This window comes from Gasterosteus aculeatus, chromosome 4 (assembly GCF_964276395.1).
Source record: "Gasterosteus aculeatus chromosome 4, fGasAcu3.hap1.1, whole genome shotgun sequence".
Classification (NCBI taxonomy): Eukaryota; Metazoa; Chordata; class Actinopteri; order Perciformes; family Gasterosteidae; genus Gasterosteus; species Gasterosteus aculeatus.
Window position 1 is genome coordinate 4,099,971 of NC_135691.1, and position 26,304 is coordinate 4,126,274.

General features: G+C 46.8%; 1 protein-coding gene across 7 annotated transcripts; it reads left to right on the forward strand.

Moving 5' to 3' along the window:
• The first annotated feature begins 33 nt into the window (after window positions 1-33).
• arhgef37 (Rho guanine nucleotide exchange factor (GEF) 37) lies at window positions 34-17,230 on the forward strand. Of its 7 annotated transcripts, none has more exons than XM_078101962.1 (16): window positions 34-113; window positions 2,556-2,749; window positions 3,124-3,225; window positions 5,495-5,913; window positions 6,965-7,094; window positions 7,845-7,992; window positions 8,080-8,279; window positions 8,440-8,570; window positions 9,082-9,186; window positions 9,729-9,842; window positions 9,992-10,161; window positions 10,417-10,564; window positions 10,666-10,794; window positions 11,809-12,004; window positions 12,430-12,599; window positions 14,277-17,230. In XM_078101962.1, the coding sequence occupies exons 4-16, from the start codon at window positions 5,506-5,508 to the stop codon at window positions 14,487-14,489; spliced, it is 2,262 nt and encodes a 753-aa protein (XP_077958088.1). In that variant the 5' UTR covers window positions 34-113; window positions 2,556-2,749; window positions 3,124-3,225; window positions 5,495-5,505; the 3' UTR covers window positions 14,490-17,230. The 7 variants fall into 7 exon arrangements, with proteins under 7 accessions (XP_077958088.1, XP_077958091.1, XP_077958087.1 ...); XM_078101965.1 differs by having other exon boundaries at window positions 48-113; window positions 3,127-3,225; XM_078101961.1 differs by having other exon boundaries at window positions 69-207.
• Window positions 17,231-26,304: the final 9,074 nt, after the last annotated feature.

The window sequence follows — 26,304 nt, forward strand, 5'->3', positions numbered from 1 at the left end:
TGACATAAAACCGGAAGTTTCTGCTTTTCATTTACGACCTTTATTTCCACTGACCGGATGCTGTGTTCGTCTCCTGCTGTCGCTCGCTTCACGGCCTGCTGACAGGACAACAGGTGAGCGCTAACGTTAGTTCGTCTCAGAAACGTTCACAGAGCTCGAGACGTAACGTTACCCGCGGGGTGATGATGGGAGGACGCTGACAGGAGGGTAAAAACGTTTTTTCCTTACATCTCTCCGTCATTCTCTGCTGTCTTCACTCGTCAAACGCAAGGTAGCGGACACACCGCGTCTTTCGCAAAACCAGATATTTTTTTTCCGCCAATATTCTTGTGTAAATGAATCCTGCTCTGTGTGCTAACGTCTCCTAGCTTAAACCCTAATATCACCGGGTCACCCCGGCGGCAAACGCCGCTAACCGTCATCGTGCCGCGTGTCTGGAGTCTCGCGCACGCTGAAATCAAAACAAGCAAAATGCCGCTCGGCCGCTGTCATTTAACACCGTGAAGGCTGGAAATGCTAAAAAGGAGCTGGAGACCTTTTCATTCACGGTTCATTCAATGGTAGCATGAGGCTAATAGCGTCTCTGTAAGTGCTCGTAGTGCACACGTTCATAAACACAATATTCAGTGTGTGTGTGTGTGTGTGTGTGTGTGTGTGTGTGTGTGTGTGTGTGTGTGTGAGAGAGTGTAAACATAACTACAAATCATGTCACTCACATCCATTTTTAATTCTCTAACATCTGTCCGTCCATTCATCTTGGTGACTTGTTAATGACGTGTATCAATAGCTACAAGTAGTACTAATATGATCAATGATGTTTAATCTGAATGGGTTTGTCTGATGTCTGTCTGGTTACCGTGGTTTCCTTTCTCCCTGTTGTTCCTACTTGTGTCCGGAGTGGAACCACTCCAGGAGAAGACACTCTTGGTTTCTCTTCTGTGTATTGTGTGCATGACTTCTTGTCAAATCTGCTTATGCATAGTGAGTTTCCTCGCCATGACAACGCTGCTGCCCACGGATCATTTTCTCTCCCTCTTCTCGACCGCGACGCCACGACAAGCCGCTTAAACCACCACCGTTCACACCTGAAGAAAAGTCCTCAAGCTTTTCGATGCAGGTTTTTGTCTCCGAGGCCACCGGTACGTTCTACCTTAAGCCCCGCTTTCCTGCAGCGCACCTTAAGTCATCGGAGTCAGCTGATGACAGAATCACGCCCTGCGGCATTCCTCCTCGACATTCCTCCCAGATGACAATCAGCCTCCTGCCTCCCTCGTTCCAGACGCACGGAGTCCCACTGCAACGAAGCCCGTCATTGCCTCGGGATTCATGCTGGCATCTTAATCTGATTATTCTCATAGGGACACGCTGAAAGGGCCATTGAGTGTGTGACTGGTTCGTCGTGAACAAATGATCTGTGGAATCACGTAAAAGGCAAAAAACTAGTATACAGTTCATCCCGTTGTCCCTTTGATGGTTTAAAAGGTTTGATTTTGCGAATTTACCCGACTGTTCACGTTCTCCTAAACTTTAAATAGACATGAGAGATCACTGCCTGCCATGTCTCCGCCCTGCTACTGTTGGCATTTACCTCGCACATTTATCAACACCATGTTTCCTGTGAGGAACGAAGGTTCATTGTGAGAGATGACGGATGGATGTATGCGTGGGGAAACGAAACCACTGAAGCTGACTCAACCCAGAAAGACAACGTTCCAATGCGAATGGATTGTCACATCTCTGTCACTAAACCCACTTGCATTTTGTGAAATCGGCATTCTGCCGGGATTGTTGTTCCTCACAGTGAAAGTCAGAAGGGATTCTTTCAGAATCTGAAATGATGACAGTCAAGTCCGTCTTGGAAGAGACACACAGAATCATTTTTTCATCTCCGTCACCTCCATTGAGTTAAATATCTCTCTCTGTACACACCTTCATGGCTCCCCGGCAATGAAGCATAAAATCTTCTTTTTGTTTTTTGTGATATTGCATGGCTCGCCGTGGAATTTCCAAAAGACGTTCACCTCCCACTGTGATGACTTGCAACAGCTTTGTCGATCTCCTAATTTTCCGTCTAGCAACATTTTAAAAGTGTCCAAATCTTTGGTTTCTATCCAGGTACCTGCAGAACGTGAGCCATAGTACCACTAACTGTCGAGCAGTAAAGTCGTTAATGAGGATGTTTTTATTGTCTCCATGAGCACCATGTACGTGTTAGCATTCGGCACAAAGCGCCATTGTGAAAGACGGCCTCCCGAGGGACTGCCACGCACCAGCCCCCGACCCCCCCACCCTCCCCTCAGCTTAGCTGCAGACGTGTTCGGAAGAAAATACTTCTGTAGCAAACCAAGTGAATATGTCCTCCATACCATTACAATAGGTGTGTAAAAAGAATTTGCTTCGGGGAAGCTGCGTCCCTCTGCTGTGTTGCTGTGTTAAAGAAGGCCACGCTCCTCCTTTTAATTGTTTCAAATAAACTACGGCCACACATCTTTGACTTCCGGCTGAAAGAACCCAAAGGAGCGAGCTGTAAATCTCCTTTTGTCTCCGTCCACCAGGAAATCCAAAGGATCCCTCGGAGGAGGATGGGACGTCCCGCGGTGCTTTTGTTTCCTGTGAGAGGAAAACTTCAATCGCTTCAACGCTGCGTCCTCATTGGTCAGTGTCGCGATTCATGAAACCACTCAAGGTGTCGTCCCATTGGTCCTTCACTGCGCTGGGAAGACCTCTCAGCCAATCGGCGTCCTTCTGGGTAAGTGCCACTTCCTCGTCCCACCAGCTGCTGCAGTCAATCAGCTTATTCAGCAGCACGTGTGTGTGTGTGTGTGTGTGTGTGTGTGTGTGTGTGTGTGTGTGTGGCCGCCCTTTCCTCCCCCTCCCCTCTTCTTCCTCTACAAAATAACCGGCCCACCCTCCTTTCCACTCCCATCCCCCCCCCCCTGGGCTCACACATCTACACTGTGCTTTCCTCTCCCACACGCGCACACGTGAACATTCACTCACACACCGTGTGCCGCATGAGGCCCAGCAGCAGCCGGCTGTGTGTGAGTCACTGGAGAAAGTTACACCAGCGTGTGTGTGTGTTTCTGTGTGCGTGTTGCTAATGCAGCAGCGTCTCCTCTGCAGCAGATTTCTACTTAGTCGGGACGGAGCACAACAAGACGGACAGAGAGAGAGAGAGAGGGGAGATCGAGGTTCACCACAGCTGGATCCAGGATTGTGCGCAAGGTAATGATGTAAATGTTTTAATGACACACTGTCACTCTGACGCACATCACCCTCGTCCGCAGGACTCTGAAGAGTTTTCTGCGGTTTTGGTTCTGCTCTCGTATTTTGGGACGTAAAGACAGTTTCTGCCCTCAGGTTTTGACCTCAGAGTCGGCTGTTTTTTTGCCCTAATTCATGAAGGTGACGGGGCGCGTCGTTGTGATACTTGTGGATACGGAGTTCTCTTCGTTGTTAAAGTATGGCAATATAAAAGTGGAGGACCAATCTGAGGAAGCAGGTATTTGATGCCAGCGCTCAGTAGAGTTTTAATTATTGCTGCAGTACTCGGACACTATTGAGGTATAACTCAGAGGTTTGAGGTCATTCACAATTCTGTGGCACCTTATTGTTAGAAATATTCTCACTCGACACCGGCGTGAAATCATCAAACCGGACATTTAATGTTTGCAAAGAGGAGACTGAGTTGACACACATACGAGTCGCGCGCCAAGCCTTCGTCCTCAGAGCAGGAATATATATATATATATATACTTGAGACATGGTATCATAAACACAGGGAGGGTTGCGCACGTACAGAGGTCTGACTGTTCCTGACCTGCTGTTTTTGTCTGGAGACACACATCTGACTAATCGGACACAGAGTGTCCTCCCTGACGCCGAAATCCTATCTCAGCTCACAGTCATAAAACCTTGAGCAACACAGCCTTTTTAATCATGATATTTATGCTGCTAAACCTTTAAACCATGTGTTGGAGTGAAAAGATAAATCTTCGGGTCGGATTAGATCAAAATGAAGGACTTTAAAATGAACATTAAAGATAATTACAGATAACAAATGCTCATTGGACAAAAAAGGACTAAAGGATCAATGTTATGTGTGGACCATCAGAAGCTCCTCACTGCAATCTGATAAAATCAGCATTTTCACTTCCTGCACTGACTAAAATAAATGTAGAGGATGTTTGTGTGACGTAGTCGCACAGTCGATTCAGACAAACACAGCAGCTTCAGGTCGGTGCAACGTGCGCGCCGATATTTGAACACTTGCAGATTGCTGTAAGGGCCGGACTCTGAACCTCTAGTGTTTGAAGAGCGTAATGTAGCAAAACATGTTCACAAGTCTCCTCACGAAGGTGACCGTGATGCATGGGACAACTCGTCGCGAGTAGCTCCGCCCCCCCCGACCCGATGACGGGTCAGAAATACAAGCGCCACCAGAAGGCCGCAGGACTGAACCGCGTCCAGGCTAATTGTCACAGCGGTGGCAGCATTAGTCGCTCTGTCGCGCCCCACTGGGAGGCTGTTCCAGCCCACAGGGTCCGTGACAACACCCCCCCCCTCCTCCCTCTCCTTCTCCCTCTCGATGTTTGTGGAAAGTCAACAAAGCGATCACATCAGGTTTTGTGGAGCTCATCTTGAGGCGAGATGATGAATATGAGTAGATGTCTCTTACAGGTGAAGCGCTCTAAACATTCAAATCAGGAATGTTTGGTTACCTGCTTTGAAATTCTTTTCATGTGTAAGATATATATATTTATTATATATAAAAACCATTTCTCTGTAGAAAATTGAGTTTTTATGACAATAACTTTCTTCATGCTTTTTGTCTTGGTAACCAGCCACTCCATTGTAATCGCTGATAAAGATTTAATGTATTACTCCATCTTTTCATATCAACTGTCTAAACTGTTTTTTTTTTTTCACATGCTGATGTGACATCACAGCGTTGACATGAAGGAAAATCACACGTTTACCTCTGCAGCCAGCGGTCCATTTCCTCCTGGTTGCTCCCTTCTTCATTCAGCTAAAATAACTTTTAAAATCTCCTTTTTAAAAGCTTTGTTTCTTTTCGCTATGTCCGATGCCAAATGTCATTTGAGCTGAAAAGTCCCCCGGCTGATATGACTGAGATACCGTTGACTTGATTTCTTGGATTGCAGGAAAACTAATGATCTGGTCGTTAAAGGTTGAGTTGCCCTCCCGTGTCATCCAGTATTATTGAACATCTGGTCCACACAGGAATGAGGACATTTGACACCCTGCTTGTCCTTCACAGGACACTCATAGTATCAATAGTGTGTGTGTGTGTGTGTGTGTGTGTGTGGTGGTGGGGGCTTAGATATTGTGTACTTAACACCATATGCTCTATGCTGCTAAATGAAAAAACTAACTTTTATAATATATGAAAGATGTCCAACGAAAGATGACACGGAACGTGTCACCAAGCTACAAATGGGCTCTTCTCTAAAAGCGTGTTTCTCTTTGACAGCGGTCTCCAACATGGAGGTCCCCAGCAGGCCATCCTCCTTCACGCTGGCCCTCCACAAACCGGCCTCGTCCGCTGTGTCACCCCTCGGCGCCGTAGCGACGGACCACAGGGAGCAGCAGCTCCAGGAACAGGACGACGCTGTCGGGGAGGAGACCTTTGGCGCGGAGGAGGAGCTCGATGCGTACGAGGAGGCCCCCGGTCCAATAAACGTGTCGCAGGACCGCTGCTCAGAGGAGCGGTCGGAGGAGGATGCCGAAGAGGCTCAAAAGAAGTGTGACGAGGAGGACGCGTCGGCCAAAGAGAGGGCCGCCCAGAGGCAGATGCTGGCCATCGAGGAGCTGGTCCAGTCTGAGAGGAATTACCTTCGACTGCTGCAACTGAGCACCGGGACCATCAGGGGCAACCTGCGGAAACTGCAGGTATGAGGGCCATTAGTAGCTCCGTTATAGGCAAGTTAAGGCCTCGAATTAGGGCTGCTACATTCTATTCTTTCCCCTGTGACCGTCTGCACAGTACACATTTATAAAACAACAACACAATGATCTGCCCCCAAATTACCCCAAAGGTGGTGCCTGCTGCAGCTTGTGCTGGTTCCAAAGCACCCAGTGCAAATAAAAATAAGACTTTGCTAAGTTAGATACTGCAAGTTGTATTAAACATCCACTGGAGCATGCTTAGTTGTGTATTTTTTCATTAAAATGTAATCACCACATGTTGAATTGGTCCTGCAGCCTCCAGGCCGCTCTGTGGTTGATTGTCGTTGTAGCTTTTCATTTGTCTGAGGTATTGCTTATTAAATAATCAAATAATCATTTAATATCGCAGTGGAAATAAAATGAGGCCTCATAAAACATAATGAAATCAGGCTTTATGGGCCGGGGGGACTTGGGGAACGTGAGACGAAGGGAAAGCGATGGACAATGACATGAAAAGGATGGGCTAAATGTGTTAAGTGAAATGAACTGGGGGGGAGATTTGTCCGCGTTATGTGGCATTGCGCAATGTGTGGAAATGAAGGATAAGTGGAAAAGGTTATTAGAAGAAATGGTGAAACAATGTGATGGACGGAGGAGGGACGGCTGGAGAGACAGAATAGATGAGTGACTGAATGGTGCCGTTGTGAAGCAGGAAAGCTGCCGCTTTGTTTCCTGTGAGGATTGTTCAGTGTTCCTCATTAGAGGAGGAGCAAGCGGAACAAAACGCTCCTTCACTGGTTCTAAGGGAGCACACATAGTTATGCAAAGCACCAGATAGACCTTTCGTTTTGTATGAATGTGTTTTTCATGGTTGAAAAATTGTCCCACTACAACTTTTCTTTGTTCCCACCATGAAACAAATCTCAGATGTATAACATATAAAGTAGAAGAAGCTCAGCTGTTTAAATGAGGACTCAAACATGGGGGGGGTGCAGAAGACAATTTAAAAGCAGTGCATCAAATCTTTTTGTCTCTGTCCGCCCGTCCGTCACAGCCTCCTCCAGCCAACCTGGACAGCATGTTTCTCGACATTGAGGAAGTGATGGACGTGTCGAGTCGACTGCTCAACCTGCTGGACCAGGGGCAGGTTCGGCCTGGAGAGCCCCTCTTTCTGCAGACCCTCTGTAAGGAACCCTTCTCTTGCTGTTGGCTCCGCCCCTTTTAGCCTTCACTCCCCGCCCCCGAAGTGGTGGTGGCTAGCTGCTGCCTTCACAGCTCAATCGTTAGCTTTGATCACGCTTTGTTGACAGGAAACCTCTCTCTTCGCACCTCTTTGTTATTTGAGGGAAGCGAGACGAGTTCAAGCTGACGAATCCACAGCAAAGCTCTCTTTGCTCTGCATGTGGGGACGGCGGCAGTTTCATGTTCCGTCCAAATGTATTTCATCCTGTTTGGGGGAAAATGGCATATAAATTCATGACCTTTCACCACCAAATTGGGACCAGTTCCCTTCTTGAGCCCAGCTGGATGTTAGCCATGCAGTTTGATTTTAGTCTTTATTCCTACATATATAATAGCACATGTTGGGCAAAAAAGAAACCTAATATAAGTAGGTGGTATTTTCAAAATGAGGCCCCTTAAACAACATTTTATAGTTTCTCTGCACGGAGGCTAAGGACTGAATCTGTCCGTCTGCGTGATGGCATGAGGACACTCCACTGGACAACGACAGGGTTGTTCATCACACGGTCACTCACAACATGGACTGTGTCTGACGCGATGAGCCTCCTTTCTTCTAGTTTATTAAATGAAGAGTACAAAATGTAATTGTAATTGCTGAGGTTTTACATCCTACTTTTACTGAATCATACGTGTGTTGTGAGCATGGTTTCTATGTGTAAATAAGCAGTCCCATGTTTTGCCTCTGCTGGCAGGCGACTCGTTCCTCAGCCTCTCCGCCGACATCGAGGCGGCCTATAGGGAATACCTGTCCAACTACAGCCAGGTGACGGTGCTGGAGGACAGCTACAAGCAGAAGGAGGCGCTCTGGAACGACATCATCAGAGTCGTCAAGTCCTCTGCGTGGGTTCTGCTGTTTCCGTCACGCACAGTTCCAACTGGACGAACCCCCGCGGCTGAAACGTAGCGCGTGTTCTCTTCGCTCCCCAGGCCCGAGGTAAACGCCACCTCTCTGAGCTTCTTCCTGGTGATGCCGGTGCAGCGGATCGCCCGCTACCCGCTCCTCCTGCAGACCATCCAGAAGCACACGGACAGCAGCCACCCGGCCTACGCGCTCCTGGAGCGGACCGCTCACACCTCCGTCGCCCTCAACTGTCGCATCAACGAGTACAAGCGCTTCAGAGAAGTCGGTGAGACCTCTTGTCGTGTTTTGTAGATTATTATCCCGCTGTGATCCAATTAGCGCGGCGAGGTGCCGACGCTCCTGAAGTCAAGGACTCAATTCTCTGTGTGTCACCAATGGAAGCTTGTGTGTGTGTGTTTTAACCCTCCCTCCTGATGTGATTGTAGCTGACAAATACAAGAAGACGGAAACCCTGACCATCAAGGACAAGATCAACCGCCTCAACACCCACAGCATCGCCAAGAAGACGGCGAGGCTCAGCCAGCACATCAAACACGAGACCGGAATTGCACCCAAGGTAGAGTGCAAGTTGGAATAACAGCAGCCCCTGCTGAAGGGAACGAGTGGCCGGTGCGTCTCGCCTGAAGGGAACGCCTCCATGCGCCTGCAGTAGAGTACAACACTGTGGTTAATGATTCACCTGTGCTTCATCTGCAGGGAAGGTGTGTTACACAACCTGTAGTTGAACCCGCTGTTATCTCTGGCCTGCTGCACCACTCTGATCTGCTCTGATCAAGAACTCCCGCGTGTCTCCTGGGGAGTCCAATTAAACGTTTCACAGGATCACATTTTCCTACTTGGTCTGTTCCATTTTGCTGCTGCATTGAATTAAACAGCGGCTCCGTGCATTCATCCCGTCGTTTAAAGTTATGTGCTGTGACTCGGTGATAGAAAAGAGGAGTGGCACCTTTCTCATTTTTGTTTTGCTAGAAATGAACTGCAGTTGGGGAGCGAGTAAAGTAGATGCGATCAAAGCCGTTTTTTTATCTCATTGCATCTCGTTTGTCCCCCTCTATGTCGTCCTCCAGCGGGTGGACGAGGAGTTTGGCGCTCTGGAAGGTTTCTTTTATGTTCTGGAGCACGGGATCCTGAAGCTCCTGGAGAACGTGGAGACGTACCTGCACCACCTGCAGGTAGGCTGCATGTGTTCCAGTGATGATAACTATCGGATAGTACTTCTTCTGAGGCCGTTTAAATGTGGTCTAAATTCAGAATGTGCCCCATTCAGAGAGCACAAGCAGGTCCGGAGTGTTGATCAGGAGACTTTTCTGGTCCCTGACGACCAGTGTGGAAATGAAACAAGTGGCACCTAACTGGATATTTATTATTAAACATGTCGCTATGTGTTTATGAGTCACACTGTGCACTCAGAAGCTGCTGAGATCAGAACAAACAAGTTTATGTGGAACTTCCCTTCTAAAATTATCAAGATTTTTTTTTCTTTTTCTTCTTTTAGTTTTTCTATTCACACAAGACTTGTTTTTTTTCCACAAGGGCATGCTACTTGTCCTCCTGCTGTAATTATTGAATTTTCTTGTAAATCCACAAAGTCACTTTCCTTAGCAACCCTCATACCAAAATTATCACAAAAAAAAGCAGTAATGACTTTTTGTTAGAAAAGAATGAAGCTGAGCCGGGTTTGACGTCTTTCTCCTTCTTCTTCGTTGGTGTGCAGAGGTTCCTGTCCTGCAAGACTGAGGAGTTTGACTTGGACATGGACGGCGAGAAGGCCCTTATCTGTTACAAGGAGATCACCACCGCTCTCAGACAGTGGATTCTTCCGACATTCGTGAGTCCGCCCTCGCTGTTCTCATACCTTACCTTTTTTTTTTTACTGATATGCCACGGTAAAGAAAAGCATTACTTTGCAAGCGCCTGAAGCGGTAGCTGCATTAACCAGCACGGTCTGACAATAAACATCCCCATATCTCCATGCAGGAGAAGAGGATGAGGACGTTGATGCACAAGCCGCTGTGTGCCCTCCGTGACCTCCTGGTGGGCCCGAGGAACCTGATCCGGAAAAGGCTGGACAAACTGCTTGACTACGAGTTGATAGAAGCCAAATCCAGCCTGAGCTACGAGGAGCAGGACGTGGCCAACACCTACAAGTAAAGAGAGAGCGGGATCGCTTGTAGATGACAGGATGGAGTTTTTTAAGCCCCTGGTTTCAAGCATCTTTTTTTCACTTCACCCGCCAGTTTTGTTGCATTTTATGTCCAGACTTTTCTGAGTCAGAGTGTCAAGTCAGACAGGGGCTTTACTTTAAATGGCCGCGTCCCAGCTGATTACAGCCTTTTGGAAGAGGAGCTTGTTGTGTACTGCTCACTTCAACTTACACGCCCCCCCCTCCGCGCCCCTCACAGGACAATGAACACGTTGCTGCTCAACGAGCTTCCCCGCTTCAACGGCTTGGCGCTGCAGATGATCTGGAGCATGCTGGGAACCTTCAGCTGTCTGCACAGCGACCTCGCCTCTGACATGGAGCAGCTGTTCCAGAGCTTCGCGCAGCAGGTGACCTCACGCGTCCCAACGCCCGTCTTCGGCACGGGTAAAAAAAAAAAACGGGACGTTTTCAAAACGTGTGTAATCGTCTTTTTCACTTCTTCTCGCAGCTCCCGCACAGCTCTCTCAGCCACGGTGCGTTCTGGGAGTGGGCGGAGTCCGCCGCGCTGGAGGGTGCGAGGAGGCTGGAGACTCTGTGTCGGGGTGTGGAGAACACGCTCAACGCTCCAGTGGTCCAGGTGGGGACGGATGCAGCGGAGACGGGGTCTTTTTGTTGAGTTTTTGACTGGGAATGCTAAAAATACCAGGCTACGGCATTAAAGACTTAACGTTTGCATTGATCACAATATATCATTTCTCTTATCAGTACTCTACCACACCTTCTACACGCCTTGGTTCCTGTTTTAAATGTCATCAAGCTTCTATTGAGGTTTTTGAATAAAGCTCAGACTATGTAATTAATCAATCCACTATAATTTAACTCTACAGGTGATATTGGTGTGGCCTGATCTTTATCTGAAACTAAGCTGACAACAGCCCTGGAGGGGACTGTTGTCCGCTTCTAGCAAATAAATTACAACCATCGCACTTTTTAAAAAACAACACAACTCTGACAGGCGATACTTTACGACCGCGTCATCGCTGTCAAACATGTTGTACAGGCTAAAAAATGTGCCGACTCATCTCACTGATTCATATCTGCACAAAAACAATAGATTAGATGTTTCTAAATATTCCTCTTGTAGTTCTGCAGCATTCTTAATCACTTCCTGTTTGTTCACATATTCAGCGACCGAAAACGTTTGATGTTTTTTCTCATAATGACTTTACTCAGCCTGCTGCCTTTAACTGTCCCATAGGATTCATTATATTTACAGCGTAAAGGGTTTACAAAGACAAAGGCTTAAATTGCTGGATGTTGACTGGTCAACAGCCGGATCTGATAAATGAGATAAATGTGAAATGTCCGTTTTCCACCATATCTAACCGCTGTTGTAAGACACGTGAGCCCAAAGACGTCATCGAAGGGAAACATTACACCGACCCGTAAACCTCACAAACATGTCTCCGTGTTATCAGATTGTTTATCAGCCTTGAGTTGGGAGAGTAAGTTGGTCCCAACCTGTTTGTTATTCTGGAAAGCAGACAAACACTCAGTTATTAGTAATAATGTATTTTTCTATTTGTCCTTGTCAGGGCTGTTGTTAAAGGTTCAATCTATTTACATTTTTACTACTTTCTCGTCCTGTCAGCCTCTGAGTCCTTCCTCTCAGCGCCGCCTGAAGCAGCTAATGGACAAGCACAGCTCTGGGAAGATCTACAAGGTGATTGAGACGGTGGTGGGCAGCCGGGAACTGGACCTCAACCTGGCCAGAGGCGAGCTGGTGGCCGTCATCAGTCAGGCGGACACCCGCGGGGACAAACGGAGATGGCTGGTGGACGCAGGAGGTGAGAACCACATGGTGCTGCTGTGTAACTCAAAACCTCTTGCTGTTTTATTTGTCTGAAGAATTTAGCTGAAGAAAATATTCCAACACCAGCAATCTCTTTAAATACAACTCGTTGGCGCCATCTTTAGGTGCTACTGCACCTAACAATGCACATGGGTACAGTATTTGTAGATTAGAGAGATGGGCATGATTACTTTTAGTGGGAATGTTAGTAAAATGAAAATGAAGAAAAATATTTTCAGGCTTTTGTTTTGTAATCCTCTCTGATGAACTGAAAACCTTTTTTTCTTTTATTACAAACAATCAATTTGAAGACATCAAATTGATCTGATATTTTTAACTAAATAATCCAATTTGCTAAACAAATCTGCATACTTGCTTCCCTAATATATGATGACCTTTTCGTGTGCATGTTGCACGCAGGCAGACGAGGTTACGCTGCGTCCTCGAAGCTGATTCGCTATCACCAGCCATCAGAAGACCCGCCCCCTTCACCAAACCCCATCCTGCCTGATGTCGTGACAGGAATCAGGCGACATTCCTACACCCCAGAGAGCCGGCCGCTGACGGTCATGAGCCCGCCCTGCTTCCAGGTGACTGACTGACTGCTCAGTGACAAAAACTTGACGCTCCCGACACGTAATCCTGCCTGTGCTGTTTAACTCTGCACTTTAATTAAGTAGGTAAACGTGATTGACAACAAGATCCACAACTCGAACCCTTTGACAGCGTGTTTTCGCTTCATCATAGTTAACATTTTTTCTTATTCCAGTGGGTGTGTTAATTTCCTTAATGACACGTTACAGACGTGTGTGTGTGTGTGTGCTCTTGTGTATCTGTGAGAGAGGGTCCCTGCATGGTCAGCCATGTGTGAGTCTGATCATGTGTGTCCCCATATCTGCAAGAGGGCACTCTGTCATTTGAGTGCATGTTGTGTGTGTGTGTGTGTGTGTGTGTGTGTGTGTGTTATTAATGGAAAGGTCCATAATTGGCTGTTTAACCTTGTAAGTGATCCACTGTGGGACGGGTTGGTGTTAATTTATGCCCTGCCGCAAACGGAGATAGTGCGTGTGTTTGTGTTTGTGAGGGGGTGAGATTCAGGTGAGTGAATGATAAAGCAGTAATGCGGCCGGCATCGTGCGTGTGTCCTCAGAGGTGAGGACGTTTGTGTAAAGTGAGGACATCTTGGCCGTTTGAGCCCTTTTTCAAAAGCCCGTATGAGGGTGAAGACCTGGTTCCAAGGTCAGAGTTAAGGTCAAATCTTTTGTTGCATTACAATACAGGAAGGATCGTTGCTAGCCGGTTAGCATGATCAATATAGAAGATATCTGCTAGCACACAGACACAACGTCCACGCTGGAGCCTCTGCACATTCTGTTGATTAGGTTCATGTCTCAAACTGAAATTCTGTCCTGCTCTCCAAAGATCGGGGCGATGGAATGCATTACTACAATGTGTCTCTGTGTGTGTGAGATATGCCTCCACATTGCCTGTTAAATTGAGTAATTGCTCCAGTGACCTTTTTTTATAGAGCTTCCTTTCAAGGCCTCCTCCGCCCGACGTTCATCCCTCTTGACCCCGAGTCTGCTCGTATATAACGCACACGCTCAGACACACTCACGTACCGCCTTTACTCTTACAGATTTTAAATTGTAAAAAAAAAATCCAAAATCGTCACCGTTCTTTTGTTAGCGGCTGAGGAAACCAGACACGATGTTTCGCTTTCATTTTTTTAGCTGCGGCATTCAAGCCGCAACTTCTTCTTGATGTGGGACCACTGTTCACCTGCAGCCGGCGGCCGTGGTCACCCGACTTCATTTCCTCCTCCTCGTCTCTGGCCCAGACGAATGCTAATGAAATGCTAATTGGTGCAGAGCTAATGTCGTAGCCGAGAGGTGAGCGGCGGTGAAGGGTTCGTTAATGACACCGAGGAGCCGGCTGAACTCGGCTATTAGCGCTGCTGCAGCGCTCCGTCACGGCGACACGGCGCTCGTTAGGGAGCCTTCGCTCTGTGTGCACGTGTGTGTGTAGAGCTGGGATTTGTCAAGACGTAACTACTTGGCTTAACCTTTTCAGAGAATTTTACAAAGATGTGTGCTTGTGTCAGCTTATTTTTTGAAGTGGTATTTTTTGCGTGTTTGTGTGTCGCTTGTTTTCTCAGATATTTATGTTTTCTAAATGCTGAAATGTTACTTTTCTCCTTCGTTAGCCGGGTGCCGTCTCCATCCTCACAGGGCACCTGGCTCACTTTGTGGCAACCTCTCTTCCAGGTGCTGGCGGCCTACAACTTTGCGGCGAGAGGAAACCATGAAGTTTCAATCCGGGCCGGCGAGCCGGTTCGCGTCCTTGAGCCGCACGACAAGCGAGGGAACCCCGACTGGAGCCTGGTGGAGGCCGCAGGGGGCCAGAGGGGCTACGTGCCCTCCAACTACCTCACCATGATGCCTCAGGGGGCCGGCCGGCCAGGCTCCTCCCGCCGATAGGAGGCGTGAAATGGCCCGCGCCCCACGCCGGGGCTCCGTTCACCGCAGAGCGTCCGCTCTTCAAACCGCAGCGTGACCACCATGTGACCATCGGTCATCCTCAATGCCGTTAGATAGAATAGTTTCATGCGTTTGAAAGAGCTGAACATTTTTTTTAAATCAGGAGGAAAGTAAAAGTCATGTTTTATTGATGGTGCAGCTCTGAATCACGAAGAGGCCTCAAAGAGGATTTACAGCCGATCAGCTTTCTCTTTTTAGCGTTTACTCCGAACGCAATGGGAGGTTTTTCACGCAGAGCGAAGACACATGAAGACAAACGCAGAGATGCAAACGAGTAATATTTTAGCGTTGTCCATCTGCACAGACACTGTTTAAATGTATTAACCGCAGACGTATAAACTGTACAGCAACGGAGCTGCTGTGTTTACACGGCGCGCTCAGTCCGAACTCTACTCAAGGAAGAAGCCCCCTTAAAGCTTCGCTTGATGAACATGAAAGTACGTGGACGGAAGCTACAGCCCTGGTGCTAGTGGCTACGTGATGCTTGCTCATGAGCACTGGGGCAGGGCGCATGCTTGCTCTGCATCTCGAGGCTGAGAGAAACATCTCCCATCGTGTCAGCCGACCTGCAACAGAACATATCCCATCATCCTCTGGGACAAACCAGCACAGTAGCATGCGTGTGCTCATTAGTCTGTATTTTAGTGAGCTAAAGGCAACTGTGTGTGTGTGTCCTGTCCTCACCTGAGCGTAGGAACAGAACTGCATTGAGACTGACAGGTACAACAGTGCTCTCATCGTCTCCGACTGTGAAGTATATGTGCAATGTCTCCGGGGGGAGGAAGGGATTCATGGGGAGAGAAGAAGCGGATGCGAGGGAGAATTTGCTCTTCCTACCTTCCCTCTCGCCTTCGATCAAAAGATCATAAATATTGTAAAGGGCCCGAAGCAACGCATTCATATGCATCCGATGACGTTCGTTGCTATGGATACGGTTCAAATGGGATGGACTGTGGAGTTAAGTTGTTTTTGTCGCCTTAGAAAATGTTTTGCAATGCAAGACAAAAATGTCTCCTGACATCCCGAGACAATCACTGTTATGTCTTTAACTCAAATCATTTCTTCTTTAATTTAATAAGTAGAGAGTTATTTTATTTGACTTCTGACCAAAATGTTTTTTTGGGAGGTCATAGAATATTTGTCTGAGAACGACGCTCAAACCAATGTTCTCTGAGAAGTGGCGAGGAGTTTCCATCGCAACATGCTATGAGCACGGGACACACGGGACATTTCCAAGATTTGTTCTGTATGTTCTTGATCGGCATCTTGAATATCAAAGGAGACTTAAAAGTGAACAGCCTGCGCAGCAAAACCAAAACCCACGTTAAAAAAACCCACAACAGGCATCTAAAAATGCTTTCCGTCGAGAGCCAATAAAAAAAATGTAAGACCTTAAAGACAGTGAACTAATACAGGACGGTGTCGAGATGAAGAATGTTCCTGCTTTAAGAGAATAATTAGAATAATCCTTCAAGGGCGATGCGCCTTTTTCAAACTACATTTGTAAATAATCTTTTATTAGTCCTTCTCGTCCGTGGTGGCCGTGGGTCTACTTGACGGCTGACGGAGCGACGCTGACATTATTTTTGCATAAATTGGAGGCCTTCGTTTCCTCGTCCGCTGCGCAGCATCATCTGGGGAGGAGGTGAAGCACAGGGAGGGGGCCGCACAGCTGGAGCTCAGCTGTCCCCATCCGTCTGAATGTCAGGACGGAGTCGTGTGTGTGTGTGTCACTAATATACCTAATGTCCTCCAGGCTTAGCAAGTAGAGGGACGAGTAAAGAAAATCCCCCGACACGACCACGTTCTACCTGCTCTCCTCTCTTCAAATGCCACTTCAAAAGATCAATTTGACATTTAATGTAGTTTAAAAATAGCATTAAAACCTGCAGTTTTAGCCCAAATCCTGAAGTTCGCGCACACTGGTTCCTGAGACAAAAAGATAATATTTGCCTTTGGTCATTGCGTGGAATATTCTCTGTGGAGACAGAAACGTTAACGATACTTACACATCTCCATTGTAACATTTCTGATCACTAAAGGGACTTAAAGTAAACCCCTCTTTTTAAGCCACTTAAAGATTCACCAGAGGGTTTGTGTCTGGCCTGTTTTACATTGTTGAACAAACCGTCAAGAGGAAAAACCCTGCTGACTGAGGTGTTAAACGCTGACTCATCTCCTGCAGCACTCGTAAGCATTTTAAAATCCCACCGGTCTTTAGTAACGCGTCAATATTGAATTTTAGGTGACGTGACCTGGTCCCTCCAGGTGTGCTGGTGTCGTACAGGCCTCGTCCCACCGGCGTGCACCACTAGAGGGGGCAGCTGGCCTGTGGAGCGACGGTTTGAGTTGCTTTTCCTCGTCAGTATTCAAGCTGCACATTCTGTTCATGTGTGACATATTTAACGGGTTTATTTTTTTAATTAACCTGCTGTGAAAGCAGCGTGTGAAGTGTAACTTGTTTAACCTGCTGGTAATCTGGTTTTGTGTGCAGCATTTCTGCTCGTGATATTCTGTTTAATTACTGACTTGTTTTTATGTTATTTTAACGCCACGAGGCGCCTGACCGTGAAGCATGACGTCTTTTGAAGAATTGCCAAAGTTAGAAAATTGCACCGCAACACAAAGACACACGTGCAGCAACTGAATGTTTGGCTTCAATAAAACTAAACAGAAACCTGCTCAGTTTCCTGATGTCGCTTCACATCACCATTACACACATTTGGAAGTTATGTATAATACCCAGCACCAATAAATACATCCGTTTTTTTATTGCAAGTTAACAACCACTCAGAGATTTAATTTGATTGTTGCTAAAACCTGAAGCGTGTCCCAAGGTGATCCTTGGAAAGATCTCGCTCCCTGCTCGCCTGTGAGGATATCAGGCCGCCTCAGGGAGCTTGTTAGTGTTCTGCATGTTTGAAGGTATAATAACACACCTAGAATAAAAAACAGGAACACTTTTTCACCCTTGTGACACATCATTAAAAAAACTGGAAAAGTACCAAAACCTCACTATCACATTGATTTGTTTTGAAGATACCTGGTTTTCACAGGATGTTGAAGGTTATTTTTTGCTTGATAAGTGACTTCCGTTATTAATCAATCATTACTATTGCTGTTACTACTACTACTAAAACTGGACCAAATACTAGCTCAATTTTCAAAATAAACATAAAAAATATATATATTTTGGTGGTGCCCCCTGGTACCGGTCAGGTGAGGTAACCTGGGTAACAAGGTCAGGTGTGATTACGTGGAGTAACCAAAGACGAAGCGAGGTAACCTGAGGTTTTGCGGGGTAACGTGAGGTTAGCGCTGTTAGCAGCGTTAGCTATGAGACACTACATAAACTTAACAAAACCCTTTTTAGATATCCATCTATTTTCCTCGCAAAAACACCTCGCTGGTTTGAATCCCGGGTGGATGTATCCATGCACCGACGCTTACGAGACATCTTCATTTGTTTCCACCGACGACCGTGGTGCCCTTTGGCAAGGCACAGCAACCGGCCGACTCCTGCAGACTGGACGGTGCTGTTGGAGTAAACGTCTCTGCGGCGAGAGCCGGTTGAATTCCCCAGCGAGCAGCTGTCACCACGTCACCCGCTAATGGAAAACAACACAGTGTTTACCTCGCCGTCTCCAACCCTTCATCTCCTTCCCGAGATGGATACAAAGGTTCAACTCCACTGCCTTTTAAAAAAAATGTATTTCTCACCTCAGTGTGTACAATAAAACGACTCTTAAACACTCACCCGCCCCCTATTTTCTCTAAGCCGCCTTGTGGTCGTTTTGTTTTCTCCGGATGCGAGTGGAACCTTATTTCATCTGTGCAGAAATGAACTCACAACAGACCAGGGGGGGCCTGCGCGCACAGACACACACTGCTGTGTGCTGGGAGGCTTAGTTTCTCTGTTTCTGGGAGAGTTCAGCAGCGCTCACCTGCTGTGTGCATGTAAAGCAGCAAATGTTTCTTAATGGGAGAAGTCCTGTATGTGTTTGGGTGCATCACCTTTGGTTCACTTCTTCCTGTCAGACGTTATCTGAGTTAATTGGTAAAGGGACGAGTCTTGAAATGCTAAATGGGCAAAGCGAGACAAAGAACTGTCAGTATCGATTCCCACTGACGGAGAGGAAAAACTCTGACGTGTATTAAGTATTAATGACGTGAAAACACAAACGGGAGGGATGAAACCGACGCGCAGGAGTTGAGATACACAATGATACACAATGATTGTGGCGTCAGTTCTCAGAGGTTGTGTGTCTGTCAGACGCTCTTCCTCTTCAGTAGAAGCCTCAGCAGAAGCTGGAAAGGGACTTTTGCTTCAACCAGTTAGAACTTTCCAAAAGAACAGAAGAACCTTTTTGGTTTTGGTTTGTAGTCTGAGACGTGATGTGTCGGGTTTTGTCCTTTGTTGGATAAAATATGTCAAAAACACACGGTGGGATTCCGAACGAAAACCGTTAATGTCTTTTCTCGATGTATGAATGTTAATTTAGATTCCTGTTGAAGACATTTTTCTTTTACGTCCGTAAGATGTCCGCAGGGTTCGTTGATGTCGTCTCTCAGCTCTCGCGCCGTCCTCGAGTCTCGAGTTGCTAACTGAAGGCTACATCCAAAACTCACATTCAAACTATTCTTCATCTGGCGTGACCAACTGAATTTGTGTTTAACGGCCCCGTCTTCCGTGCATGTGCCCCTCGCCGCTAGCCAGCCGCTAGCTAGCCGCTAACTAGCCGCAGCGTCCCTCCGCTGCCTCTGAGGCCCGTGGAAGCCGTGCGGATGAGTTCTTGTGCCGCGCGTCTCCGAGGGGGAACATCAGCCGGCTTCGGCGTGCACTGGAGTGTGAAACGGAGAAGGGGTTTAGGGCCTTTCAGAGTGGCACTTAGTGAACAAACGCTGCCCCCCGCTGTTTGTGTTTGAAGCACGTAAAGGCGCGCTGCCAGGACGGCCGCTTTGTGTGTAAAAATGGTCAAGCATGAATATCTTATGGCAGTCGATGTACATTTTGAATCCCCCTCTGTTGACTTCCATGACCTGTGTGTGTGTGTGTGTGTGTGTGTTTGTGCGTGTGTGTTTGTGCGTGTGTGTGAGTGCAGTGCTCATTAATGCTTACGTCAGCCATCTTTTTCTGTCGGCTGCATTTTAATGGAGCAGGACTCCTCCAGGCACCCGATACCCTCTGAATGACTACATGTATGAGTGTGTCTCTGTGTGTGCGCTAGCGTATGCCTTCCAGCGCGCGTGTGGGAGGATGCGCACTGTGTGTGTCTGTGTGTGTAACAGTGAACAGATCTCGGGCTATAAATATCGTGTCCGTTAGCTGATGCTGAGCTATAAATAGACGCATTTGGACCCGGTGCCTGGGGGGGGGCAGCAGGAGAACTGCATCCAGGTGTGACGTCAGAAGAACCACAGTTTGCTTTGTCTCGTTCTATTTGTGTTCCCGGTAATACGTTGGAGCTGCTGGTGTTTGTTTGTGTGCTTCGGGGAAGGCTTCACCTGAAAAGAAGTATATTCCTCTTATTCCTCTTATGCTTCATAGTTTGAAGTTGAAAATATCTGCTGAATAAAATGTCTGCATGAGGTGATCTTCAACATTTTTGCTGTTTTACTGTGTGTTTTTAAGGACTGTGGTTTGTTTCAAACCTCACGTCTTAAACTCAAACTACTACTATTTTTTGGAAGGTGAGGATATATTATTTAAGTGAGGATACTCCTCACTTAAAGAGCTTTGAAGTTTACCGAGAGAGAAGTAGAGTAATTTTTTCATAGACTTCTATTAGACCAGAGGAGTCGCCCCCTGGTGGTCACTAGTGAGAATGCATTGGCTTCAGCGGCCGTCCGGCTGTGAGCGACTGGCCTTCATCAATGCTCAGGTCAGGATTACGTGTATTTAGTGAAGGTGGTTGAGGTTCGAGTAGCGAATGCATCATGACGTTGACTGTCGCCAAACTGTTCATGTTGCTCATGGCAGCCTCGGTGTGAGAGGAGGCCATCTGCGCCGCCACATGCAAGAAGCCTGTCTGTGTGTGTGTGTGTAGCTGAATTATAATGGAAAGAGAAAAAAACAAGAGCGACTACACACATACACACACACTCTGCATTGGCTGCAGAAAAATCCGACGCAACATCTGCACACGTGAGGGAGATGTGTAAAGAGTGTGTGTGTGTTTTGAGGTGACAGCTGATGTCTGAAATTTGGAGCGGCCAAAGTCAAACCCACATGAGGAAATGTAGAGGGCTGATCTGAACACACACACACACAGACAGACAGACACACACACACACACTCACTGATATCCTTCCCTTCACATCTGTCTCACCAGGAATTGAAGCTGCCGCCTGCACGACTTTATCATTAATAAATTATCCGAGTACCAGCTCACCTTTCAGGATAAATCGTATTCAGAGTTTTACACGGTGACGTTTTGGAGGATGTTTGTATTTTTCGCTGCAGAGATAATGAAAACTAGGGAACTTGTCTCTTTTTCAAAGAATCATCCAAACGAGCAAAGAGTGCTAACCCTCTCCGCCCTCCACTCCCCTCTCAGTTCAATATTAAGACAAAACAACGTTGTGCACAGTCCTCTAAACCAGCAGTGACTCAGTTTAAACTCATTACACACACACACACACACACACACACACACACACACACACTGCAGATTGACTTGGTTAGCAGCTTTCTGAGTCACTTGTTCATTAAATTTCCACGGCTCCTTTCAGGATTCCTCACTTTGCCCTTTTCTTTTCTCCCAGCAGACGTCTTTACCGTGAAGCGGGAAGCCTGCCGGTGTGGTTAACGACAATAACGACGGCTCTCCTCCTCATTGGTTCAGATGTTTCTCCAATGGCATAAGAACCCTGTCGTCCTCATGTTTGGAACACGACCTGCGCCACGTTGTCATTGCAACACAACAGCTAACACGCTAACAAGCTAACATGCTAACTTGCCGGGCCGTTGTGAGCATGTTTGGCCGGCAAGCGGCGAACAGTTGTTCCTTTGGCCGGTGGTCCTTTTCAGCGTCAATGAATGAATGTGTTTACTCAAAAAAAAGCAGCTGTTCACGGCCGGTTTTTAACCGCTGGCCAGATGCGAGAGATAAACAGCTGTTCAGCTGGCCGGTGTCCTTTTCAGCGTCAACGAATGAATGTGTTTACTCAAAAAGAAATACTTTGATGTACCGGGATACCGTACAGAATACCGTGATGTGAATACGGCCCAGCTCTACTCTGACGTGTCAATCAACTAAAAGTGACGTTAGCTGCTTGGACAAAATCACAACGGCAGCGTAATGGCAGCAGCCACGTAAGCAACGGCTTTAATTTACCGTTCACAGAAGTTTGATTTGGTGATTTTGTATTTGCAGTCACCGGTTACCTCCGTATCAACAGACTTCACAACTGTTTGTTAAGCCTCTACATTGTGGAGACATTAGTCCACTGCAGCCGCCGTGCGTCTTTCACCATTTCTTGTAGTCAGACGTTCAAAGTTCTCATTTCCCCTTAAAATGGAGTTAAAACTGTCTGTAGCTACACTATACATCCTGATATCTGTGTGTGTGTGTGTGTGTGTGTGTGCGCGTCTAGCACAACCAAAAACATAAACACAGACATTCATTCCTGAACATGCGGCAACAAGATGTCAACTCATTATTCAAGTAATCTTTGAAGGCTCAGCAGTCGCATAAATATGTATTGTTACCGTGCAGCTGTCATAAAATTATGCAATGCCGGTCTCGTAGTAATTGTATTTTTCCCATTTGCTGCTGAAGCTGTCTGTGGATATTTGGTATTGCAACGTTGCAGCGACGTGTCCAGAGAATTTATTAACACACCCGGTGGAACGGAAAGAGTGTGTTTGGAGCAGTGATCAATAACTCCCCTGTGAAAAAGTGTGCTTTTCTAAAAAAGACCCAGATTTTCTCTGTATTGATCGGAACATCACCTCCGAGGCTCAGATGTTCTCAAATAAAACAGATGATCCTGACAACACAAAACAGTGTGTAGTGAAATAAGGGGAGTGAACTGCTCGCAACAAATGTTCCAGTAGGAAACAAGCTTAAAAGCTACGAAATGACTATTCGTAGAAACATTTAAGTTAAAGTTGTTTATGCAACGTTTAATGTGACTGAATTATTTTGAGTTCAAATCACTCTACTTCTCTCAGTAAACACTGTAAACATGAGTTTACGGTCTCGATCTCTAGTTTTAAAATCTTCAATACAGCATGATGTTCATGTAGTAAATTAGGGTCTATTTTGAGTCCAACAGAAGCAGGGTATGCTTGAGGGCGGGGCTACACACTGATTGACAGGTCTCTACCACAGCGTCACTCCTCGCGTCTCAAAAATCCAAGATGGTGTCGGGCAAAATCCTGAACTACTGAGCTTCCAAATAGCTCTCAACAAACCAATTAGTGATGTCACGGCCACTAGCTCCACTTATTACACGCAGTCTGTGACGGAGGTTTAATCAAAATGAAAAGCAAGAACGTTTCACATGTAAGTCACAACGAAGAGCAATGCTCCAGCAGCCCGAGCGACACGTTTCAAGCTGCAGGCCGAGGACGCGTCGGCAGACCAGAGGACGTCCAGAGGAAGGGCAGCGTGTCTTTTCTTTTCACGGCCGTGTAAATATGTAGCGCAGTGCCGCTGCAGACACCTCGTGGGATAAATAAAGGCTGGAAACTAATAACGCGCTCGACGTAAGCCGATCCTCGGCGCTTCAAACGGCCCTAAGAGAAAAGCGCCAGACGCCGCGGAGCGGTTTATATTTAGACGGAGGCCGGTGCTCTCACACGGATCGGGTGACTGTTGTCTTTCCTTTTTGGGGCGGATCTGACGACACGCAGACGCATGCACGCTACACACACACATATAAAGTCTCCTGCTAAGCTTCACTACAAGGTGTAACCACACACACACACACACACACTCTCATCATTGTCATCTCACAGCCCGACATGTCACTCCTCATTAGCTGCCCCGCTGCGTGTTACATTACACAGAGGGCGAGCATCTCGCTTAAAATATGCAGGAGACTAAATACAGCCTGAGCTTAATGTTGTTATGTCATTTGATATTAAATAAATGGATATCTATTTTTACCTGCCGTGGCGTCACTCACCGTTTGACTCGTGTGACCAAATCTGTTTTTGAAAGTGATGCAACGTCGACCTGAAAACATCACGTTCGGGCTCGTAAGCGGCGAATGAGGCTCGACGGGTAGAAACCAAAACAGACTCAAATGTTTCTCCAAAACAGACTCAAATGTTTCTCCGACTTGCTCCAGCGTTGTGGAACCGCCGTAGTGTCCTCCGGCAACCTGAGCGGCTCATTTACAGTTGACGACAGCATCGACACTTGATGTGTATTGTTTCCTGCGTTGTCGGTCGCTGCGGAGGCTTTGGGTGTTTTCAAAGATTTCCACAACAGGTGCGGAAAAGGGCAAAGGAGACTTCGCCTTGACACTTTGATCGTGGGTCAATAAAGCTTTTGGCATCTTATTCAACTCGCATCTGTTTCACGTCACTCTTTAAGTCTCTTTCTATTACAAATCATCCCACTGCACTGCTCTCTTCTCTCTAACTAGGGTCATGTGACCTTTGACCTTGATTCAATGCACGCTAGGAAAAACCCTCAGCTGCGAGAAATAAACGAGAGATAAAAGTTAAAATCAAATAGATGTTTCTAAAATTAAATCTGTTTTTTAAAAATTAAAACGACTTGACGACTTCCTCCTTCGCATCATTTTAATGCATTATTCTTATCTATTAAACTTATTTCTCCCCCAATATACTGTGTATATATATATATATATATATATATATATATATATATATATATATATGTATATATGCATCAATGTTTCTGCTAAATACATCGTCCACCCGTATGCAAGTTTTGGTGCAATAACAACATCAGTGAGTATTTCATCACAAAACGAGTTCCTGAGTTTCTTCTCAGAATTTCTTTTTTAAAATTTTCTGATTTTAACCATTTCAGGATTTGTCGACTGTGACGTGTGAGGCTCGAAACACACAACAAGGCAACAACTGGCCGTCAAACCTTCCCTCCCCTGGCTCGCCCTCCCCCCCTAATTTCTTAAAAATAGTTAAATCCCGCCGTGACCTTGCCCCGCTCAATTCAGCCGGGAACTCCACCTCGCTGTGTTGTAAAAAGAGAAATTGAAGGATAAGTGCCTGTCTTAGAGGAGGAAAATGAAGATGGGAAGATAAAGGAAAGGAAATGGAGGGGGAGTAGAGGGAAGAACTGGGCAGAGAAGAAAATGATGTTTCGGAAGTGTGATGATAAAAAGGGCCAGAGGAGTATTAGGGGGGAAGAGCAGGAGATGGAATGTGATGAGGGATTTAATGGAGGAGAAAGGTGGAGTTGCAGATGAGGTGTGGAGAAAGTTGTGGGTTAAGGGGGGTTGAAGGACTCTGTGGTGAGAAAAAATAAAGAGAAGATCAAAAAGAAGGAGAGAGAGGAGGTCACATTATCACTAAACCCATAAAGGCCGCGTCAATGAAAAGACGGGCGGACGGAGGTCAAAAGAGCGAAAAAACGAAGGAGGGGTAGCCGGACGCAGGGCGAGAAGAAAGGAGAGAGCAGCTCAGCAAAGGATTTCAGTATATCAATATGAAGGAGAGAGCTTAAGTGATTTTGTCAATCAGATGTTCTCCTGCTGGCCTTGACTCCCAGCTGCCCCTCAGACTCGTTTTTCATCCCTGAACCAGCAGCTGATAAAAGGACACGTTTCACTAATGAAAGTCCAACCATTTTACTGCAAATGACATACGTATAAAGACCACTTTTATTCCCATGTCTCTGCAGCAGACTGTAAAATGTATCTAAATGAAAATGATCACCTCACGATTCAAAAGCAAAGAGTGGGCCTCAGAAGATGAAGAAATCCAGGTTCTTTGGCCTTTGGCAGCACATCGTGATGCCACTGTTTACCATTTCTAAGACCTTGGATTCAAGTATTTAACACGCATCATACCTAAGAGGTCAGAAGGCATTCGCAAATGGAAAACAATAAACACATCTGCGGAGTGTGTGACTCACGTAAGGCATTGGGCAACGCGTAGGGACCATGACAATAAAAGGTTTATATGTGTGTGAGGGAGAATGTGTGTTGTCCAGGGAACGAGGTGCAACACGCTACAAACCCAGATATTTTTGTCCATTCAAACATGCACACACACACACACACACACACACACACACACACACACACTACTTTGACTGTGTGCTCGTAAAAGAGCGCTTTTCACGCGTGCACTCACACTCAGCAGCAGTGGACAGATGCATGGTGACAGGGCTGCAGAGCACTGGATTAATACACTTAGTGTTCCACATGTCACACTGGATCACTGCAATCATGAGCATTTCAGGCTTCTCTCTCTCTCTCTCTCTCTGATTACTTCTACCACCGCGGCCAGTCTGTCCATCCAGACATCTACTCAACCAGTCGGTCACCCAGCAAACATCGGACTGACAGCCCAACGGCCCCCGGGGGCGCCGGCCGGCCGCCCTGCCGCCCACCCGGCATTCCGACGCACGTTGACAACCGGTCATCAGAGCAGCTGGCCTCGCTTCCTGCTACGTTGTTAGTACAAAGCTAAGTCTAGGAGGAGTCATTTTGAAAAACCAGGGTGTCTTAAAACTCGCATTCTCTCCCCTGACCAACAGGAGCGCTGCAGAGCACGCTTGAGGGCGGGGCTACGGTGTGATCGACAGCT

Excerpts from the sequence above, each read along its gene's own strand:
- arhgef37 (XM_078101962.1), top strand. The coding sequence starts at position 5,506 with ATGGAGGTCCCCAGCAGGCCATCCTCCTTCACGCTGGCCCTCCACAAA. Across the intron at positions 7,993-8,079 it reads AGAGTCGTCAAGTCCTCTGC|GCCCGAGGTAAACGCCACCT; the intron begins GTGGGTTCTGCT and ends TTCGCTCCCCAG. Across the intron at positions 8,280-8,439 it reads CAAGCGCTTCAGAGAAGTCG|CTGACAAATACAAGAAGACG; the intron begins GTGAGACCTCTT and ends ATGTGATTGTAG.